The sequence below is a fragment of the Dreissena polymorpha genome, chromosome 4 (genome assembly GCF_020536995.1).
Source record: "Dreissena polymorpha isolate Duluth1 chromosome 4, UMN_Dpol_1.0, whole genome shotgun sequence".
NCBI lineage: Eukaryota > Metazoa > Mollusca > Bivalvia > Myida > Dreissenidae > Dreissena > Dreissena polymorpha.
Genome location: NC_068358.1, coordinates 65,146,026 through 65,170,473, shown reverse-complemented (window position 1 = coordinate 65,170,473; position 24,448 = coordinate 65,146,026). Strand labels below are relative to the sequence as shown.

Sequence of the window (24,448 nt, the reverse complement as noted above, 5' to 3'; positions counted from 1 at the left end):
TGAAGGTATCTAGCTCATCTACTACTGTAACATGTCCAATTATTAAATGTCCCTGCAGGTCATTCACATTTAAATTATTTCCCTATCACTGTATTCTTTCTGATATACCTATGGTGGAGTTCGGATAGAAATGTAAGATACGTTAGCAAAATTGTAAGATACGTTAAATACAATATCAAAAACGCAAGGCCTAATGGAGTATTAGTATTGTCAAACTATATACTAACTTACATTGTAATGTAATTTTGACCCTTGTTATATCATCCAAGCACGCATTTACTAACAGAATAAAATTCATCTTATAAACATTGTGCCCTGAACATTACATAGAGCGTGTAATATACGTTAACTTTATGTAAGATACGTTAAGCCTGTGTGTTACGATTTATGCACTAAACAGCACATCTATTCATTAACAAGACCTTTAGGTATTAAGATTAAAGTATAATATCATGTAAAACACAAAACAAATTATTCTAAAACGGTAACTTATCCCAGCTATAACGTATTAAATTGGGTCAAAAATCAAACTTTATATCAAGTTATAATCAACCTGCCTACAAAAGTATGGTAATTACCCAAGAACATGGTTCTGTCAGAGTCTATGTAATCTTAGTTATGCACGTGTGTGGTTTAAAGAATCTAAATATAGGATTTTGACTAAAAGGAAACTGATTACATGAAAGCATATTAACGTATCTTACCATAACGTATCTTACCAGCATTTTTAGTTATTATTACCATCATAATGTTTGTCGTTCAAATTACAATAAATGTGCTATATCTTGTCATTATAGTGCAGGTGACTAAGAAAACTTAACCTGGAATATCATAGTTGTGTTTATCTGGATTATTCCGTCGATAGAGTGTTAAAGGGATCTTTTCACGCTTTGGTAAATTGACAAAATTGAAAAAAGTTGTTTCAGATTCGCACATTTTCGTTTTAGTTATGATATTTGTGAGGAAACAGTAATACTGAACATTTACCATGGTCTAATATAGCCATCATATGCATCTTTTGACGATTTTAAAACCTAAAAATTATAAAGCGTTGCAACGCGAAACGATTGAATAATTTGGAGAGTTCTGTTTTTGTCGTTAAATTTTGTGAAACTACGAAGATTGCCTTTATAAGGTATAAAATACGTCATTCGGCGGAATAGCTCAGTAGGCTAGAGCGCTTTTACTTCAGGACTCTGGCAGGACTCCAGGGGTCACTGGTTCGAAACCTGCTTCGGGCAATGTTCTTTTCCTTTTTTAAATTTTATTCTTGATTTTTTACTGGAGCTTTTACGATCCAATGTTTACATTTATCAATATAAAGCATTTAATGAATAAGTTAAAAAATGCCAAAATCTGTGAAAAGGCCCCTTTAACGTATCTTACACAAAATGTACGCAACAATTAAAAATTCGAATTTCGTCAATTTGTGGTGTTTTAATTATCAAACGACGAGTCTTATTACTATTATAAACATATAATGTGACCACTGCCATTGTCATATACATATAATTCAAACTATATTTACATTATTTCATACCAAATATGTGTTACCAAAATTTGTTAACGTATCTTACCGCAGTTTATGGGACACTCATTTAATATGTTATGTGAACATAATGAGCATGCTTTCAGTGTCAATTGCATATTTTAATGTTTTCCAGTTATGTTTCCTTCAGTTCACAAACAAAAACCCTCTCTAAATTACCAGTTAATTATATTTTGCGTCCCTAACACTTTATCACCCACGCCTGGGACATAAGAAATATTACATTTTAGAGGTATATGTCGTCAAATATCAACTTAAAATGACTTTTTAATTCGGTAAAAAGTGTTGTGTTCGGGTAACAGCCATCGTTGTCTGTCCAAAACAGCTTCAAATCTTAGCACATTTAGTATCAATTAAAATATATAGGCACGGGACAGTTAAAAAATGAAAATGTCCCTTTAATTGACAATGGCCAAGATATATAAAAACGTATATGGTAATGTATGACGATACAAAACACTTTTAATCATTTATTTGCACGCAATACCTAATACTAAACCACTGTCATCAACTTACACGAATATTTACGTTCATGAGCTTACAAAGTGATCTCTTTAAAAAAAAACTGTGGAATCAATTAATTATGTATTATACACCGTCGAAACAAAAAGAATAGGACAAGCACAGACCGCTAATCTCCCACATAATGCTTTTATCGGTATTGTAAAATGTTGTTATTGAGCGGATGTTCCCTTTCGTGGGTTTGCTACAAAACATTCACTCAAACACGTATTTCGCAGATAAACAAGTATAAGGAATCGACAAGATAATTGTTAACACAGCAAAATATTTATTTTCCTTTTTATCTATTATATATAGATAAAAAAGATAACAAAAGAAAATAAATATATATATGTTTTGCGTTTTGCAGGTTAAAAATAAAGCTAGTTTTTAAAGTTTTAATGTTAGATACCTTAAAGCTGTTGAAGGTAGAAGCAGGATCAGTAAACCACCCCTTACAATGACAAAACTTTACCTACTATTATGTACAGTCATCAGACAGACAGACAGACAGACAGACGAACAGACGTTCGGACGGACGGGGGACGGACGGATGGTCGGGCGGACGGACGGACGAATGGACGGACGGACGGACAGACAGACAGACAGACAGACAGACAGACAGACAGACAGACAGACAGACAGACATTTTTCTCGAGTTGCACAATGTACATCGTCAACATCACATGTGGTTGGTATTGGTATATCACAACATGTTTATGCGCAGTAAACAAATGTCAACATACATGAATATATACAATACAATGTATATTTAATTGAAGTACAGAGGATGAACAATGGGAAAATTGCGTTATACGATTAAACAAATTCTATCTGATACTCAACGAAAACTTAACAAATAAACAAGGTTTTATTAGTTCAGACCTATTGGTTGATTTCAGCAATTGTACAAACTAAAAACAGATGGATTATTATAGTAATATTGTTGTATGTATTTCTTTCTTATATCAACAAATGTTGGACTAATATATACACAATTATATTCGTCTTCATTATCCGTGACATTACAACATAGACAATAGCTTTATTGTCGAGAAATCTATTGTATCTATTATGTCTACCAGTCTGTATACGAAGGGGATAAATCTTTTTTTTAAGTCTAGGTAAATCTTATATTCGAGATTTGACTTAAATGTTCTATAAATATATAACCTTGAACTATCTTCTAGTGTAGGTACCAATTTTGTTTATATGCTGGATTTTAGAATGGGTTAAAAATGTTTAATATTGGTATCATGAACGCTGTTTTGTTTAAGACATAACTGAACCCGTAATCATCCAATAATTTCTTGATGTTGTAAATTCTGTTTCGACAGCCTCTGTCGTAATCTGAAACTGCAATATGGTATAGAGTTTTGAGAATTATGTTCTCAGAGGCTGCTATTTTAAACAAATATTGTACGATTCTTAAGTATCTCTGGATAAAGAGAGGATATCTTCATAACTCACCATAAACACATGCATTACAGGTATTAGTTTTAACTCTTATAAGTCACATAAGTCATGTATGTATCGTTTCTCATTTCTTTGATTTCGTAAAACCCAAAATTTATTCTGAATAACCTAAAATAGAGCGAACGAATGCATCAAATAGCCGATAAGGAATTTGTGGCTTTAAATCAATTATTTACAGTTCATATAGCATGGCCATTGTATGTTCACTTTTAATTTGGTAAAAATCCGTCTTTTTTTTCTAAAAAGCATTATCTTTGTCTTATCAGAATTTACCTTCAGTCCCTAGGTATTACAATAAGTACATAAATTGTCTAAATGGTTTTGGATTTCTTCTGTTGATTTACCCACATGTCATGTCGTCTGCAAAAAGTAATACAATTAAAACAATGTCATCTAGTTGCAAACTTGAATTATGCAGAAACAACTCAAGCCAACGGCCTAGCTTAAGTATTAAACTGCTTTAAATTAGGTGATTGTTTTTTACACTTTGTTATTTTTGCATTTTGTAAAATTTGGTTCATACTTGGGTTAGTTTTTAAAATGTAAATATTATTTTTCAGTATACCGAAAACTTCTATATTTTAGGATTATATGAAGAAATGAATGGTATAACATGTATTTTCCACAGGTTTTTCTGTTAGTAAAATTTCACGCCGAACCGAAAGAAACTTTTGGATATCTTGTTTAATGACAGATTTAGGGTATTCTCTTTGTAAAAGTGATTGTTCAAGCTCATTTAGGCGTTTTAGTTTAAGTTCATGATCGGAGACAATAGTGAAAATTCTTTTTGCCAGCGTGTACGGAATGTTTATTTTTGTATGTTTATTATGGCATGATTTTAAGCTGAGACACTGCCTGGAATCCGTACTTTTGTAGTATATATCCGTGATAATATGCGTTTGTTTTTTAATGACAAGTATGTAAAGAAATGGTATTTTGCAGTTGTTTATTTCTATTGTAAATGTAATATCAAGGTGCAACTTATTAAGTATACTATGAAAAGAATGTATTTCATTTATATTTTTAAACCAGAACAAAAAGCAATCATCTAAATACCTTTTCCAAAATGTTACTGAAACAAAATGTTCGTCTTATGTTATTTTGATTTTATAATTCAAGTTCTGTTCTAAATACCCCGTTACTAAATTTGCATATGCAGGGCTACCTTAGTACCCATAGCCGTTTCTTTTATTTGGTAATTAAATCTGTTGTGGAAGCAAACTTGTTGTTTTCAAGAATTATTTTAAAACCTTCCTTTATAAAAAGCTTTGAAAAACTCTGGTGAATTAGAGAAGAATATTTAGTCAACCAATAATATACTGCCTCTAATCCTAACATGTGTGGCATGTTTGCGTATAGATTTATAACATCAAACGATGTTAGAATAATTTCTTCTGGTACTTGCTTGGATAAATGTTGAATAAAATGTATGTTATTTTTTTTTACATTACTGTCTATAAGCTGAAAAAAGGTTTTAGTAGAATATCTAATAAATTACTTAGCCCATTAGTTTCACAACTTGGACCCGCAAGTAAAGTCTTCTGGGTCTAAAAGTTCAATATATTCTGAGTTAGATTTCTTAACTACGTCTTGGATGATTTTGCTTTTGTGTTTTTTTAGGAGTCCATAGAATGAACTTGTTTTCCATTCAACATTTAAGAGATAATTGATTTCATCATAGTTAATTTATTTTTTATGTGGATTAATGTTCGTATTTTGGTGAATGTTTGTTGGTTACCAGAATTTGGTATTTTCTTTATAATAATCAATATCGTTTAACATATCCTCAATTTTTCTTACATAAATATCCGTGTTCATAATGACAATTTCACCGCCTTTGTCGGCCTCTTTAATAATTATATCGTTATCTTCAGATAGTGATTTAATCGCATGCCTTTCTTTTAGTGTTATGTTGTGTTTGATTTTATTTTCTAGATGATTGTATTCTGAACACAACGTTTTAGTTGTATCAATGTATTTTTTTAATGTTTAGTCTGTTTCTTGGTGGACCAAAAAATAATTTTATGTTTAACTAGTGATATGTTATCTGATAATTGGTTATAATTCAAATATTCTTTAAGCCTTAAAGTTCGATGGAAATCATCTATATCTTAATTGAAGACCCCTCAACAAGACTTTCATTTCAATATCGATTAATTTTCTTTTGACAAATTAAATATTTTGGTATGATGTTTAGCTATTTCAGCGAGGTTACCTTCTATACTTATGTTGGACTGTTCCACCCCGTTCCCCAATCTGAAACATCAATTGTCGAATCTTCTGGCGTTGTGTCAGTATTTGGATCGATGGCGTTGTTAATATTGATATTTCTCCGGTTGTAGTTTCTTCTTCAGTCATTTTTGTAAGGACTCTGGTACATTTCTCTTTCAAAAGGTGAATGGTGGCGTTGCTTCTTGTGGTGGTAATTGTTGTAATTTCTGATTGGTTGTGGTCTTTCGATACTTCGTCAATCTGCGAAATCGTTCCTCGTGTTGTTGTACTTTTGTTTAATACTTCGCTTCTGGTGTTGGTGTCTTGACCGGTAGGAATATTCAGACTTTTGATTTTCTCGTTGTTTATTTTTAACTTCAGAAGCGTAGGTTCTTCGTCGTTCCACCTGGCCTTGAATTTTGAAAAATGGAAAATGACTCTTTAAGGTGTTATACTATATTACCTTAGCAATAGGTTTACTACACAATATAGGTATGTTTTAGAGTAAGGTTAAAAAATAAAAGCTAAAATAGCATACAGGTATCAAAAAAATAAAATTTTATCATACACAGATATAGATAACTACTATATATCATATTCCCAATTAAAGATATTTGATATAGATACATATTTAAAAAAAAATGTTACAACTTAGGCAATGATGTACTACACAGTATGAGAATGTGCTTTTTGAATATGTTCCAATCATGAACATTGTTTGTTTAATTACGATTTACATTTCTTTGCAATAGTTTTTCATTGATTTAATTTGTGCTTTAATATAATCCATACACTTATCACATTTCATTACGTAATGCATATGCTTGACCCTATTAGTCACTCTCACATCGAAATACAAAAGAAACCTGTGAGATCGACTTAGGGTTCATAAAGGACATATACTAACTTCGTGTAAGAGATGTAATTTACATGCATATTCTTATTTTCAAGGGTTTATGATTAACACCCCCCTTCCCCGCCAAATAAGGAAAGAAAAGGTTAGTCTCACATTGAAAAGAAATGGTGAGAGTATCATTGGGGGTGTTTTGATTATTTTTCTTTCACGCGACGAGTTTCACCGGCTTTACTTTTTGTATGCCTTGTATTGCCCGTTATGCACTTTATTCCGAACAAGAGGGCCTTAGATAACAAGATATTATTGGGACAAATCTTCTGACCAAGTTTCATGAAGATCGGAAAATAAATGTGGCCTCTAGAGTGTTAACAAGGTTTTACTATATCCATATAATGAAAAACTGCCCCGCCCCTGGAAGCCATTGTTTTCAACCAACCGGCATCATTTTTAAACTCGTCCCAGTTATATTCGGGATGAATCTTCTGACAAAGTTTCATGAAGATCGGACAGTAAATGTGGCCTCTAGAGTGTTAACAAGGTTTTACTATAGCCATATCAGGAAAAATGCCCCGCCCCTTGGCAGCCATGTTTTTCAAGCAAACATAATTATTTTCGAACTCAGCCAAGATATCATTGAGACCAATCTTCTGAAAAAATTCATGAAGATTGGAAATAAATGGGGAATCTAGAGTGTTAACAAGGTTTTACAAAAGCCATATATAGCCTTATAAGGAAAGATACCCCGCCCCCTGGTGGCCATGTTTTTAAAGAAACCAAAACCATTTTCGAACTCATCCAAGATACCATTGGGACAAATCTTCTGACCAAGTTTCATGAAGATAGGAAAAAAATGTGGCCTCTAGAGTGTTAACAAGGTTTTACTATAGCCATATAAGAAAAAATGCCCCGCCCCCTGGCGGCCATGTTTTGCAACCAAAGGGCATCATTTTTGAACTCGTCCAAGATATTAGTGGGATGAATCTGGACAATAAATATGGCCTTTAGATTGTTAACAAGATTTTACTATAGCAAAATATAGCCATATAAGGTAAAATGACCCTTGGCAGCCATGTTTTTCAAGCAAAGGTTACCATTTTTGAACTCATCCAAGATATCATTGGGACAAATCTTCTGAGGAATTTCATGAAGATCGGAAAATAAATGTGGCCTCTGGAGTGTTAACAAGGTTTTATTATAGCCATAAAAGGAAAAATGTCCAGACCCCTGGCGGCTATGTTTTTCAACCAACCGGCATCATTTTCGAACTCGTCCAAGTTATTATTGGGATGAATCTTCTGACCAAGTTTCATGAAGATTGGAAATAAATTTAGCCTCTAGAGTGTTAACAAGGTTTTACTATAGCCATATATACCCATATAAGGAAAAATGCCCCGCTCCTTGGCAGCCATGTTTTTTAAGCAAAGGTTACCGTTTTTGAACTCATCCAAGATGTCATTGGGACAAATGTTCTGAGCAAGTTCCATGAAACTCGGAAAATAAATGTGGCCCTTAGAGTGTTAACAAGGTTTTTCTATAGCCATATAAGGAAAAATGCCCCGCCCCCTTGCGGCAATGTTTTTTTAACCAACCGGCATCATTTTCGAACTCGTCCAAGATATTACTGGGATGAATCTTTTGACCAAGTTTCATGAAGATCAGACAATCAATGTGGCCTCTAGAGTGTTAACAAGATTTTACTATAGCCATTTATAGCCATATGAGGAAAAATGCCCCACCCCTTGGCAGCCATGTTTTTCAAGCAAACGTAACCATTTTCGAATTCATCCAAGATATCATTGAGACCAATCTTCTGACCAAATTTCATGAAGATTGGACAATAAATGTGGCCTATAGAGAGTTAACAAGGCACATGTTGACGCCGCACAACTGACAACGGACAAAAGGCGATCACAAAAGCTCTTTAATGAGCACGTTGTGCTCAGGTGAGCTTAAACATATTCATCAATGATTTATTTTGATACTATTTCCGCACACGACCAATCGTACGTGCTTTTAAGTGTGTAACCATTCATTATTTTGCATGAAAAATAAATGCTTTTATTTAGTGTAATCATTAAAAAAAATACACTTCTGATTTATATGTTCAAAGGAGCTGTGTAGTTCGTCTCGTGATGCAAGTATGGTATGCTAATTTTAACTTAGTGTATACTTGTACAGTTGATGTACCTTCAATTTAAACATCTACCGAATCTAATCGTCATAAATGGATTGCATAGTTTTTAAAAAGCTTACATATAATTCAAATTTTTGACATTATTTGTTGCCTTAATTACAATACTTTGTTTAAACGTGTTGATTGTTTCTCATTGTACACACACCCTGACCTGTTAACCTTTCAACTCTCATTAGTGTATACTTGTCAAAAAAATGTCAGGCATTCTATTTTTCAACCAGAGAAACACGTATATTTGTACATAGTATTTTACTATTTTGTGGACTTCTAAGGCCATGGTAGCTCCAACCAGTATTTGAAGTTACTAGAGTGGAGTGTGTGCACGTGGTCTTTATATTTTATGCTGCCTTCATGGGTCAATGCCGATTGTATGGAGTCTTTCTTCTTCAGTCGAACACTTCGAAACACCTCTTGGTTAAGTCTTGTCAGGTCTTCGTTAATGAACAGTAATGAACAGTTTCTCGCCTTATAGGTTCTTTTTTCTCGCATTATTTAGGTCTTCAATCGATCTTCATTCGGGATTGCAGCTTTACAATAATTTGTCGGTGTTTGTTTTTATCATACTTTCCTACTCTGTGTGCAATGTCAATGTCTTCCTTGATTAATTTGATTGTCGGCATTTTTGCATTAATTGTTTTCAATACTACGTTCACAGATTCTTCAGTCGTTTCTTTTTCTACACAGCTCGATACTCGTATGTTATTACGTCTGCTGTAGTGCTCCAGTTCGTTTAATTTTTCCTTATTGGTCAATTGTTGTTTTATCATTTCCATTTTTAATTGCTGTTTCTCATCTTTTTCGTTATTTAATTTTCCTTATACTCTTTTAACTTCATGTAACTTCATTTGCGAGCTTGTCGTTTTCTTGTTGTTTTAAAAAAATACTGCTATCAGGAGTTGAGTATGCACTGGGTACGTTATGTTATTGTAGAAACATGAGATACCTCGGTTCTGAGTACAGTCTGTAATTGTGGAAACATGAGATAATTAGGTCCTGGGTACAGTCTGTGATTGTTGAATAATGAGATGCCTCGGTCCTGGTTAAAGTCTGTTATTGTGGAAACATGAGATTACTAGGTCTTGGGTACAGTCTGCTATTGCCAAAACATGAGATGACTAGGTCCTGGATACAGTCTGTCATTGTGGAAACATGAGTTGACTAGGTCCTGGATACAGTCTGTTATTGTGGTAACACTAGAGGACTTTGTCCTGGATACAGTCTGTAATTGTGGAAGCATGAGATGACTATGCCCTGGTTACTGTCTGTTATTGTAGAAAAATAAGTTGACTAGTAGCTGGTTACAATATGTTATTGTGGAAAAATAAGATGGCAGGCCTTGGTAGAGTCTGTTATTGTGGAAGCATGAGATATCTAGGTCCTGGATACAGTCTATTATTGTTGAAACTTAAGATGACAGGTTCCTGGATACAGTCTGTCATTGTGGAAGCATTAGATGACTAGGTCCTGAGTACAGTCTGTTAATGTGGAAACATGAGATGACTATGTCCTGGGTACAGTCTGTTATTGTGGAAGCATGAAATGACTAGGTCCTGATTACAGTCCGTTATTGTGGAAGCATGAGATATCTAAGTCCTGGATACAGTCTGTTATTGTGGAAGCATGAGATGACTAGGTCCTGATTACAGTCTGTTATTGTGAAAGCATGAGATGACTAGGTCCTGGGTACAGTCTGTTATTGTGGAAACATGAGATGGCAGGGTCCTATTAACAGTCTGTCACTGTGGAAGCATGATATATCTAAGTCCTGGGTACAGTCTGTTATTGTGGAAGCATGAGATGACTAGGTCATTGGGTACAGTCTGTCATTGTGGAAGCATATGATGACTATGTTTTGGGTACAGTCTGTTGTTGTGGAAGCATGAGATTACATGGTCTTAGTTACAGTCTGTTATTGTAGAAGCATGAGATGACTAGGTCCTGGTTACAGTCTGTTATTGTTGAAACATGAGAGGACTAAGTTGTGGGTACAGTATGTCATGGTAAAAGCATAAGATGACTAGGCCCTGGGTACAGTGTGTTATTGCAGAAACATGATATGTTTGATCTAGGGTACAGTCAGTCATTGTGGAAACATGAGATGACTATGTCCTGGGTACAATATGTTATTGTAAAAATCTATAATGCCTCAGTCTTGAATACAGTCTGTTATTGTGGAAACATGAGTTGACTAGGTCCTGGTTACAGTCTGTTATTGTGGAAACTAGATCCTGGGTGCAGTCTGTTATTGTCGAAACATGAGATGCCTCGGTCCTGGTAACAGTATGTCATTGTGGAAATATGAGATTATTAGCTCTTGGGTACAGTCTTTTATTGTTGAAATACGAGATGGTTAGGTCTTGGATACAGTCTGTTATTGTGGAAAGAAGTGATAACTATGCCCTGGATACATATATGACAAGGTCTTGGATACAGTCTGTTATTGTGGAAACATGATATTACTATATCTATGCTAAAGTCTGTTTTTGTGGAAACATAAGATAAGGTCCTGGGTACAAGTTGTTGTGGAAGCATGAGGTGACAGAGTCCTGGGTACAGTCTGTCATTGTGGAAGCCTGAGATGCCTCGGTCCTGGGTACAGTCTGTAATGTGAAAACATGAGATGACTAGATCCTGGGTACAGTCTGTCATTGTGGAAGCATGAGATGACTAGGTCTTGGGTACAGTCTGTTATTGTGGAAACATGAGATGACTAGATCCTGTGTACAGTCTGTTATTGTGGAAGCATGGGATGACTAGGTCTTGGGTACAGTCTGTCAGTGTGGAAACATGAGATGACTAGATCCGTGGTACAGTCTGTTATTGTGGAAAAATTGGATGACTAGGTCTTGGTTACAGTCTGTTGTTGTGGAAACATGAGATGACTAGATCCTGGGTACAGTCTGTCATTGTGGAAACATGAGAGGAATATGTCCTGGATACAGTCTGTTATTGTGGAAGCATGAGATGACTAGGTCCTGGGTACAGTCTGTTATTGTGGAAGCACGGAATGACTAGGTCTTGGGTACAGTCTGTTATTGTGGAAACATGAGAGGAATATGTCCTAGGTATTGTATGTCATTGTGGAAATATGAGATGACTATGTCCTAGGTACAGACTGTTAATGTGGAAACATAAGATTACAGGGTCTTGGGTACAGTCTGTTATTGCAGAAACAGATGACAGGGTAGTGGGTACAGTCTGTCATTTTGGAAGCATGAGTTGACTAGGTCCTGGGTACAGTTTGTCATTGTGCAAACAGTAGATGATTTGGTCCTGGTTACAGTCTGCTATTTTGGAAGGAAACATGCGATGGGATGTTCCTGGGTACAGTCTGCTATTGTGGAAGCATTAGATGACTAGGTCCTGTTTACAGTCTGTTGTTTTTGGTAACTTTATATGACTAAGTCCTGGGTACAGTCAGTTATTGTGGAAACATGAGATGACAGGGTCCTGGTTACAGAGTGTTATTATAAAAGCATGAGATGACTACGTCCTGGGTACAGTCTGTTATTGTGGAAACATAAGATGACATAGTCCTGGGTACGGTCTGTTATTGTTGAAACATGAGAGGACAGGATCCTGGGTACAGTCATGTCCTTGGAAACAGCAGAAAAATTGGTTCTGGGAACAGACTGTAATTGTGGAATCTTGAGATGACAGTGTCATGATTACAGTCTGTTATTGTGGAAGCATGAGATGACTTTGCACTTTTTACAGTCTGTTATTGTAGAAGCATGAGATGACTAGGTCCTGGGTAGTCTCCTATTGCAGAAACATGAGACGAAAGGGTCCTTGTTACAGTTTGTTTTTGTTGAAACATGAGATTACTAGGTCTTGGGTACAGTCTTTAATTGCAGAAGCATAAGATGAATAGGTCTTGGGTACAGTCTTTAATTGCAGAAGCATGAGATGACTAGGTCTTGGGTACAGTCTTTTATTGCAGAAGCATGAGATGACTAGGTCCTGGTTACAATCTGTTATTGTAGAAGCATGAGATGACTAGGTCCTAGGTACAGTCTGTTATTGTGGAAACATGAGATGGCAAGATTTTGTGTACCGTCTTTTATTGTGGAAACATGAGATAACTAGGTCCTGGGTACAGTCTGTTAATGTGGCAACATGAAATGACTATGTCCAAGGTACAGTCTGTCATCGTGTAAACATGAGATGCCTAGGTCCTTCTTACAGTCTGCAATTGTGGAAGCATGATATTACTAGATTCTGGATAGTCTGTTATTTTGGAAGCATGAGATGACAGGGCCTGGATACATTCTGTTATTGTGGAAACATGAGATGAATAGGTCCTGGATACAGTCTGTTATTGTGAAAACATGAGATGATACTGTCTGTTATTATATAGGCACGAGGAAACAAGGTCTTGGGTACACTTTATTATTGTGAAAGTACAAGACAACTAGGTCCTGAATACAGTCTATTATTGTGGAATATTGAGGTCACTATGTTCTGTGTACAGTCTGTTATTGTGGAAACAATCTCAAATGCTGGATAGGCGCATTGGAGATCAGGACAGGAACGAAAATATAGGCTTAAAGTATTGACCTTGCACAGGTATGAGCAGGACATTTGACATTTTCACAAATTCTTCAAAAGGTACAGAGGTTGACCAGAGAAAAAATGAGGCCAAGTCTCTTGACAAAGCAGTACATGTAAACCTTGACCTTGAACTTCCTCGTGCCTTTTTGCATATGGCCTCAATGGCATGAATATGTGAGGGATATTTGATGAAAATCCTTTTATTGAAATAGGAGATATATCGAATAAGTAAAAAAAGGAGACTCAAATTTTTGACCTTTAAGTATGACCATGACCTTGAGCCAACATGACTCACTCATGTGTTTTGCACATCTGTCTCAATGACCTTAATATTTTTGGAACGTTTCATAAAAAAGTTGTCAGGGATAAAGGAGTAATGGAGTGGACATGTGTGACAGATTGACCAAAGGACCCATTGATGAAATTATTCTATAATTTTAGAAGTAAAAAGTAAGTGAAAACTAATGGTGTTTAGATATAAGGTTATTTATTGTCGGTTAATGTAATTTCAAATTTTCTGCTGTGTTTGTAGCTTATGTTTAGTTGCATTTCATTTTGCCACCAGAACTTCCATGCTAGTATTTGCTTGAAATGTGTTTAATTTGAACAATTTGGTTCTCCTGGACTTGCAATCTTTCTTGGATTATTTGTGACTAATATATTACTTTCAAGTTTCTTACATAGATGCATACAATGCCTGATCATGCAATTCTGTAAATGCGAGTGCATATTTAATATTCAATTTATTGTGTTGATAAAACGCAAAGAACATACTTATTTCAGTATTTTTATTATTATGATTCATTTTATTCAAAATGATATTTGTTAAATTCTTGTATGTAACACAGACATAACAGTCACATATATAACAGTAAGCTGCATGTACAGATATTTGTTTATGTACAACATTAAATAGTATCTATCACCATGCAACAGTCATATAATATTTACATAAAATGTACACCAAGGTAAGATTCTAACAATGTTGTTTTTCATACTGGAAGTTGTGAGGAACTTAGAGCAATATGAAATATTGTTTTATAACAAAATATTAGTAAAAATCTAAATCGATTTCAATACACTACTCAAGTTGGAATAGTTGTATGACATGATGAGCACTGTTTTTTTTACACTGTACTTTACCACAAAAACTTAATCTACCAATGAAGATAATCTTGTCAGCTTGAATGGTTATCAGAGTTATGTTTAGGAAAAGCTATGTGTGCATAGTCATGCGACACAAAAACACTGTGCTAATAGAAACACAATGAGCATGGGTTGTATGTAGTTATCTGCTCCAGTTGTTTACTTGTCTTACGCTCAACATGATGGCCACTGAGTGGTCTGATTAATCAACCAGCATCATGGAATGGAAACTGTGTGCTAATTTCACTCTAAATACACCGTATGCTATGTACAGTCTACAGATATAGCACAGAAAAGTAGTTAAGAAGACTATGCTCTTGTTAGGATAGCATGATTAAGAAAAAGGCAGTCAAAGAGATAACTATATCACCTTGTATGATTCCTTTGATCTTTAAGTTTTTAATGACTATAAGGTGGCTTGACAGTATCATACCAAATATCATAAATATTTGTAGCGCATAAGCATGAAACAGTGTAAGAGATAAAGATCAGACTCTAAAATGCAGGTGGCAATGTGATTTTGACCTTAAGACAGCCTGACGTACGCGCCTTCGAGCAGATCTCCTCAATGACATTATTTTTTATAGAAAATCTTTCAAACGTTAAAGGAGATATGACGTGGACACAAAAATAGAGGCTTAAACTTTTGAACTGTAAATAAAACCTTGACCTTCAGACATCATGAGTTACTCATGTTTTATGCATATCTTTTCAATGACCTTAACAATTAAGGTAACTTCCTTGAAAAGACTTTAAAGAGAACCAGAGAAAGGGGAGTGGACATGAAAGTAGAAGCTCAAACTTTTGACTTTCACGTATAATCTTGACCTGAGCTGACATGAACAACTGCACAGTGTCATGAAATTTCATCAAAGGGAATATGAGAAATTGACCGGACAGAAATAGAGGCTTCTACCTATAAATACGACATTCATCTTGAGATGGCATGAAGACTTATTGTTATGAACATGGTCTCATTGACCTTAATATTTCAGGCAAGCTTCTTGAAAATCTGTCAAAGGCTATAGGAGGTACGGCTTGGATACATGTATGAAAGTGTAACAGACAGACAGATGTAAGGCATTCCTAATCCTACTAGATTTGTGGTGGACAAATAAAAAATTGAATGTACTTTACATACTTGATTATGTTTAAGAAATACTACAATTAATGGATTCTGGAATGATAAAAAGGGAAATATGGATTATTCATACAATCCAGATTTAATTTACAAGCTAAACATGTGCAGTATGATTATGTTACTTCAACGATGATGGAGTGTTTTTTGAGAGTACAGTAACGCTAAATGCAACTTAATGAAATGTATATTTTCAGTTTGCGAAAGGACCACTAACACTTCAATCAAAATCACTTTATCATAGAATTTTAGTAAAATGCTAAATGCCCTATTTTCTTTCACAGCATTCTTCAACAACCTATAAATAAACAACATAATCAACAAAGCTTTGAAGTCAATACACGAGTTTCTTACAGGTCAAAACCCCTTTCATCTAAAAACTGAGCATTATAACCTTTGACAAGCACTGTATATGTACACATGTTATGTTTCACAATAAATCATATGAAACTGGTAGAGAACTAATCAGCATTTGAAAGTTTATCTGAAAATATCAAGACAGAAAACATTATTGGAAAACATGATTTTTTTTTAGAAATGGTAACAATTTTATAAAATAACAAGCAAATTTGTTGAATTGATATATATATATATATATATACATACATATATATATATATATATATATATATACTTCCATGAAGTTTCATGTTGATATCTTGCATAGTTTCTGAGATATAGTCATCAAAAGTTTGTGACAATGCCAATTCTACATCCGTTAGCCTTTGGATAGGATAATAGAGTTGCAACTTTGAGATTATCCTGAAATTTGGCTGCCCAGCAGTACACCATAGCCCAATCCATTGTTTACAAAACCTATTGTGGACAATTTATACAGTGTGATACATTAAGATGTTTTAGAAGAGTACAATCCTTTACAAGAGTATAGAATACATATTTTAGAATATATATTTATCAAAAAACTTAATTTTCAGGACAAATACTGCACTCATGTCCAAAACTGCCATTTTATCATAATTACCGTAATTACTCTAAGTTTTTGGACACTTAGTTTTGGATACCCTCTTTTTTACCAAAAATGATAATTTTTTATGACTCTTAATTTTCGGACATGCGGGTTTTCATCCATAATTAATGTCTCTTAATTTTCAGACAGTATATTTTACAGCGTTATTCTACAGACTTCCGCCCTTTTTTCACTTATCTTGTGAAACTTCGATTATGTAGTTTTATAACCAAATAAAGGTTCTTAAACCTGGCAGATGCATGCCTGAGGGCAATGGACCATTACATAAGCGTTATTGGGTAAATAACCATGTATACTGGTAGAAATCAATGGATTCACCCAACAGCATTTGAAACAGTTTCGTCCTATTACGGAAGCAGAATGTTATATGTTTTAACTTTTTTGTTCTATATCATTTCAGAAAAAAGCTGTGAAATTATATTGTACATTGATTTATTGATTTTATTTCAATATAATTATAATTTTCGGACACCTTAATTTTTGTTTCTAAATTTTACACCTGTAATTTTTGAATATTTTTCGTATGTAAATTTTTGGACACAAATTATTTTTATTACCGGGTATTTTTAAGTGTCTGAAAACTTAGAGTAATTACGGTATGCTAAAGCCTTGTGATATATGCTTACATTCTCCAAATGATTGTACAACAAGTTGGACGATGCTCTGCAGTATTGAGTAGTGATAAGCATTCATAGTACTTTCATTATAAGCTATTGAGTGCTAGATACATCTCGTAGTAAGCAATTTAGTGCTTAATACTTTACATAGTAAGCTATGCTAGATACTTTTCTTAATATGCAATTGAGTGCTGGATACTTTTCATAGTAAGCAATTCAGTGCAGGATACTTTTCATAGTAAGCAATTAGGTGCTGGATATTTTTCATAATAGGTAGGAATGGGAACAAAAACTGAAAAAAATATTAAAATATTCGTTCTTCATTATTATATTATAATATTTGATTTTTAACATAATATTAAAATGTCTGAACTTACGAATGTCTGAAGTAAAGTGCTGTTCCTATTTGACACAAATCACACTATAACCTTAAATGCAGCTTTTATAAAAGAGATAGTAAGAGTAATCATTTTTGAAACTGATTATTGATTATTATATTCATTTTCACTTAATTCTTTTAATTTTCAAAAGATATAAGATATTTCTGGTATACATATTACTGTTATTCTCGCTTATTTTGCCATACCACTTGAGCACAAAAAATAATTCAGGACAGGAAAGGGTAGCATTGTGGATCGATTTCACTTACTTTAACTCTAAATTGTAGAAGTTTCTAGAACATAAAGCGAGTATGAAATAAACACTCTAAAGAGTCTAAATAAGTTGCTATTTAATCTAAACAAAATTAATTGGTTGATATATTTTTTAATTAATTCTGATTAGATAATCAAGGATTAAATACATGGATATAGTAATTAAAATGATTGGTTTTAATGACATAAGTTAACTATAATGTCTTAATTGAGAGCACTGGACTGTGATTACATGTAAATTATCTTTGATAGTCAATAGATTAAACACATTGTATTAACACCATTGCAAACTGCCAAATAAAACCATTAAAGACGCTACCCCTCTGCTACTTCCCACCCGTGTGCCAATCATCGTATCATTAATTAATGGCAGTTGTTATAAAAAAATACTGATATACAAAAGATGTCTGCACAAGACAAAAAATGTGACTTTGCACTTACACATTTGTGTGAAAGTTTGCTTAAAAATGAATATTCGAATATGAATATTAGAGTCAAATGTTCGGTCGATTTTCGAATATTTGGATTTTAGTTCCCATCCCTAATAATAAGCAATGTTAGATCATTTTCATAGTAAGCAATTCAGTGCTAGATACTTTTCATAGCAAGCAATTCAATGCTAGACACTTTTTGAAGTAAACAATTCAGTATTAGATACTTGTCATAATAAGCTAGATTATGTGCTAGATACTTTTCTACGTAAGCAATTAAGAGCTGGATATTTTTCAAAGTAATAAATAGTCATACCAGCCCTACACGCCTAGTTGGTTGTCACAAACTAGAAATAGGGCCTTGAAGGCCCTGGTAACTCATCTGAGAAGTATTTATTTAAGGCAAGGGATGTTTACATTGTTCTGTAAAAAGAAAACATTTGTTGTTTTGGCAGATATATAAATATGCATTGGATTTTTTTTTGTTTACCCTTCGCGACAAAGCTATATTTTGGAAAAAAGTAATTTAAAAATCAGCACTATCAACAAACAACAATGGGTATACTTTTTACCACAAATTGTAGGTGACTTTGAGATCAAAAGTTAAGCATCTCGTCAACTTTAGATGTTAATAATAATCAATAATCACATGGCCATTTAAGAAAACATCAATCTATTGTACTACATGTATTGAACTGAAACAATGCAAGCACAGTTGAAAGAGCTTTAATTAGTTTGATAGAGGATAGAATAAGTAAATGAAAGGTATAATTTTTGTTGTTTTACTGGTTTTAATACTAAGAGCTTTTGAGAAAAATAAAGACAATAATCTGAAGTTATGACAAAACTAATTTGAGTAATACAATATAATAAGACATTTGGGTTGTTGTTAATATGTCTGAATCCATTACCAGTTTCATCATCATCATCATAATTACTAATCATCATCTGCATTACAAAAACAACTTCCTTATCACACTACCGTAGTATTTACTTAATGGTTGTAATGAGCTTCAGAAAGAAAACCTGTGTTAAAAGTTTCACTTAAGCCAAAATCACACCTGAACTGATACATCCTGTGGCAGCCATATTTTTCAACAGACCAGAACCATTTTGAACTCATTTGAAATATCATTAGATTTAACATTCAGAGCAAATGTCATGAAGATTGGGCAAAGCATGTGACTTAAAGATAGTTAACTAGGTTTCAAAATAGCCATATGAAGAAAACTGCCCCATTTTATTTTAACAGACTGGAACAATTTTTGAAATCGGCCGAGATATTAATACAGCAAATGTTCTGACCACGTTTCATTAAAATTAGAATAACAATGTGACTTCTAGAGTGTTAACAAGGTTTACCATAGCTATATAAGGAAAACTGCTTCTCCCAGTGGTGGACAAGTTTTCTACAAACCGGAATCATTTTCAAACTCAGCCGATATATCATAAAAACAAATGTTGTGATCAAGTTTCATGAAGATTGTACTGTGAATATGACTTCTATAGTGTTAACAAGGTTTTACTATAGCCATATAAGGAAAACTGCCCAGACACTTGCTGGCCATGTTTTTCAAGCGACCTGCGTGTAAACAAAGTTTTTAAAAGGCCATAACGAAAACTCCCGCACCCCATGTTTTTCAAGGAACCGAAACAATTTTCGAACTCAGCTCAGATATCATTAGGACAAATGTTCTGGCCAAGTTTTATGAAGATTGGACTATAAATGTGACTTCTTGAGAGTTCAAAAGCTTTTTCTTTAATTTGATCAAGAAACTTAGTTTTTTACCTCACTTGACCTGGTTACAAATCCAGCCAAAATATAATTTTGCCAAATTTTCTGACCAAGTTACAGGAAGACAATAAATGTGGCCTATTCAGTGTTTAGAAGGTAAATGTTGACGAAGCACGACGGACAAAAGGTGATCACAAAAACTCACCATGAACACATTGTTCTAAGTTGAGCTAAAAAAACAACAAAGAAATCACAAAGAAATCAAAACAATCCAAATCTAAATTTCAATATTAAATGCATGCTATTAAAAAAGTGGCTTTTACAGGCAATACAGGACTGCTCCACAGGTGAAAACCTATTAAATGAGTCTGTTTAATATAACCTTCATATAGCTCCTCATCTGTACTTGCAATATATTCCTTCATAAAATGAAATGTCCTTTCCTCAAAGCAGCATGAATTTTATTTTTTAACGAATACCAGTATGTTCCAGTATGTACATGACATTGTGGAAACAAAGTTTCATTATCATATCTCATATACTGTTCAATTAATTGAGTTTTTAGCGAAATTGCTTTTTTAATGACATTTTTAACCTGCAGTTGCCACTGAAGAAATCAAGGGTGTATAATCCTGTCATCACTTTCAATATTCAAACCAAATATTGAAATCATATCTATTAGAGGACAGGTGAACTGATTGATGGATGAACAAATTGGTATTGACACACAGACAGGCACAGGCAAACACATAGGTAATTTATACCAAGTTTCATGATCATACATTTTGTAGTTAATAAGTAAATTATTATGTTTTCTTCTATTTTTTGCATAATCCTCACAATGCGATTGATAAAGACACCAACAAGTCATCTAAGTATCTTAAGGACTTCAAGAGAAATCATTGGATCCAGTTTTGTGCACACATCAAATGACTGACTATTGTCCCCTTCAATTAGTAGGGGACTAATACATTAAAATGTGAGGCCCATCCCACATGCTCAAGTAAAGCAGACGCTCAGTATCACACTGCATTGAAGCCATGGTACCACAGTCCATAAGTCACTGGCAACAGTGCTAGTCATACAACATATGTATGGACTACTGGGTTAAACAAACAGATATTAAATACTATGATACAAAATCTGAAGTCATCTACGTAAACTAAGCTTTCATTAAAAATAAATAATATCACCAAATTTAATAATTTACAGTATGACCTGACAATCAAACTAGTGAAATATAATAAAAAGAAAGTAAAAATTAAAATTCAACTTTGGTTTTCCCAGCCACTAAACTAAACTGAAGTCATTACAGAAGAAAAAACATTGCTAATTGAATCTTATATGGATCTTCAAAAATGTTGATATCAGGATTATTTGATAAAATTAAAGTATTTAACAAGACAATTGTGTCAAAGAGTCTGACAATGAATTTGCAGGGGTCGCAATTTTACTGACCCCGATTTCCATTTTCCCATTTCCTTTTAATTTTGAACCAACTTATGAAGTGAACATACACAAAGTGGCAAATTTTCGTACCATTTATACACCATTGTACATATGACCGGGTAGATGTTTGACTAAGTTTTTACTGTATATGCATACAAAAAAGGAAAAACTCATTAGGGTCCACACTGCTCTGACCATGTCTCCCAAACCCCTCACATAAACATAAACACGCACAGGGCTAGCACTATATGCCCTTCAGCACTTGTCATGGACAGGGCATAAACAGTATGGTAAAAGATATTTTGTATGCAATCTCATAATGCGCTTCTGAGGAATGTTACCTATAAACACTGCCTATGGCTTAAATAATTATTAATTGCCAATATTAATGAACAGTATGCTCTATCATGCTGATGTAAAGTGACCAACCAAAAAATACCCTTTAGATTAAACACATGGATCCAAATAAAAGGTTCTAAATTAAAATATGTACAGCTACTTTTCATTAAAACATGGAATGATAATCAGACAAAGTTACCATACAACAATTTAAGTTCAATCCATATACTGTAGTATAATATCACAACTCTAAAAATAGTATTTTTGTTCAACAAAACATTGTATCTAAAAAAATTAATAAAACTTCTTTCTACTGTTATTGTTTAGATGTAATATTCTCTAATAAAGCGATTGCACAATCCACTGCTAAGATTTTTCACCTTTGCACCATTATTGCTATGAAATTGAGCAAATCTAAAACAAATATAATGGCCTTTAACTATACACTGTTGCTATACATAAACAGGTGAATTTGCTTCACTACTCATCTCTGAGCTTTTATCCAAGTCCACAGACTCTTTTGCATGTATAACTGTTGGATAGGGGTGACCAGCATCATCGAAAAATCTCTTGAATGTAAACTCAAAGAAAGCGTGTTCTGGGAAGCGCCCATTCACTGAATGCTCAGGGTTTCGCTGCTCTCGTTCCTCGTCACTGTTACTTCCGTCATCATCAACAGGGTCGAAATTGGACGTGTCCAGTGAATGTTTGATTTCTGGGCGGTAGGGTGCAGTTTTTTTCCTGAGCCCATCAAACTCTATTGGTTTGAAAAATGGATGCATTTTGATTTCATCAGCACCATTATTTCCCAGTCTGTTTTCTGCCCCACAGCAAAGTTTCTCAATAAGATTGCTCGCTTCCTTACTCAGCCTTTCTTTTGGAATGTTCAATGTCTTATCCCAATGAATAACCTGTAAAAGATTTATTTTAAAAAAATCAAACATACATGTACTACCAACTTAATAATGAATATGTTTGTAACATTATTTAATGTCTATCATTGATTACTTTAAATGTTCATAACTTTTCAACAATTTGTATTAAGATTTAAAATAATATTTCCATACACAAGAGGCTTTAATCAAAACATTCATGAACAGTGACCACATCATGACTGGTCTCCCTTTGCTAATACAAATCAGAAAAGAGGATCGAGATTTTCTTTATTGTGAAATCTCCATTCAACTTTCTTCTTCAATATAACAAGCTTTCAGCATTTTATTTAAAATCCACATATTCAGTAAGACAAAGGCCTATAAATGTTTCTTGTCCTGACCAAAAAGCACCTATATGCTTCCTTCCTATCTATTCCGCCACTTTCTTATGACGTAATTAAGTGTAAATCCATGTATTCACACATGTCCGAATTCCAAGCAAGTAATCACAACATTTGATTCTTGATCATCAAGAGCCTAACATGCGTCAAAAACAGGTATAAACCGTTGATGTTGTATATAAAGTATTTACCTATACACAATTTAACCTCAATTTCATATGTATACAACTCTTAATGGTTATTTTTCGTATTTTCGCACATTAGGCATTTGTCAGCGTTTCAATGTTTTTGTTGGGTCACATGACTTCATCACTTGTACTGTAGCGCTTAAATTGAAGCTCGTCTATATGTTTACTGTTGGTTTTTAGTGAATAAAATAAGCTTTAGCAATTAAAATCCAATATGCATCCGTTATTAAATTATTGCACATCTTTTTCTGCTATGCAAATCCATCAAAATACCATAATAGGTACAGAATGTATGCCCCTGAAACCATATTAAAGGCAGTTTCCAAGGTTCGAATGAACAAAAAATCTACAAGGAAGAAGGCTGTGGATTATGGTATCCTATACCAGACACTGCATGACGGGATAAGCAGTGATATTATAAAAGAAAAGCTAGGTCTAGTTGAATTAACTGAGGTGATGGCACGATTGGGCAACAGATTGTCCAATGCTGAGCTACATAAGTATGCCAGTGAAATGGAAGAAGACCAGTGGAGAAGCCTTTCAGCATATGCTGGGCCTTTCAGCATATGATGGTTATATGGGTTTTGGAGAGGTGGTGATCGAGAGTCCTGTCAAACCATCTGCTGTGGCCAGAAATTCGTCCCCATTGTATTTCTATAAAAATCTGGACAATACTTTTTCTAAGCTTGGATTACATAACAGCGTGTAAACAATATGGATGAGACCGGCATTAGTCTTGAGCATCGCCCGCGGAAAGTGATTGCGCCCACAAAAGAAAAGCCTCAGTCAGTGACTTCACCGCATTAAGAAACTACCACCCTCATAGCTTGCACCAACGCTGCTGGGAACTATATTCCCCCTTTCTTTGTTTTTAAAGGTGATTTTATCATAAGATATTGCATATTAAAGAGGAAATATTCAGTTTTTCTAAGCTGTAGGCATTATCTAAAGCCAAGTAAATTAACTGAATACATTCCTTGATTCAAAACATAAAATTACTTATATAAGGCACTGTAGGCAATTATTTTAAATGACTTACATTAGTAACGGATAAGTTTTTGGTTATGTTTAATAATAAATTGTATGACCATTTGAAAGTAACTAATATTTTATAGAATTGAACAAAAACAAGATATACAGTGCAATT

The 24,448-nt window shown here is 33.9% G+C and overlaps 1 protein-coding gene across 2 annotated transcripts in view; it reads right to left on the bottom strand.

The window, feature by feature from the left end:
- Nucleotides 1-14,114: 14,114 nt before the first annotated feature.
- LOC127876272 (serine/threonine-protein kinase LATS2-like) overlaps nucleotides 14,115-24,448 on the bottom strand; it is a 66,391-nt gene continuing 56,057 nt past the window's right edge. For both annotated transcript variants that reach the window (XM_052421367.1, XM_052421366.1), the window contains exon 7: nucleotides 14,115-22,748. In XM_052421367.1, the coding sequence (XP_052277327.1) occupies nucleotides 22,290-22,748 (459 nt within the window). In that variant the 3' untranslated portion in view covers nucleotides 14,115-22,289. The remainder of the gene's footprint in view (nucleotides 22,749-24,448) is intronic.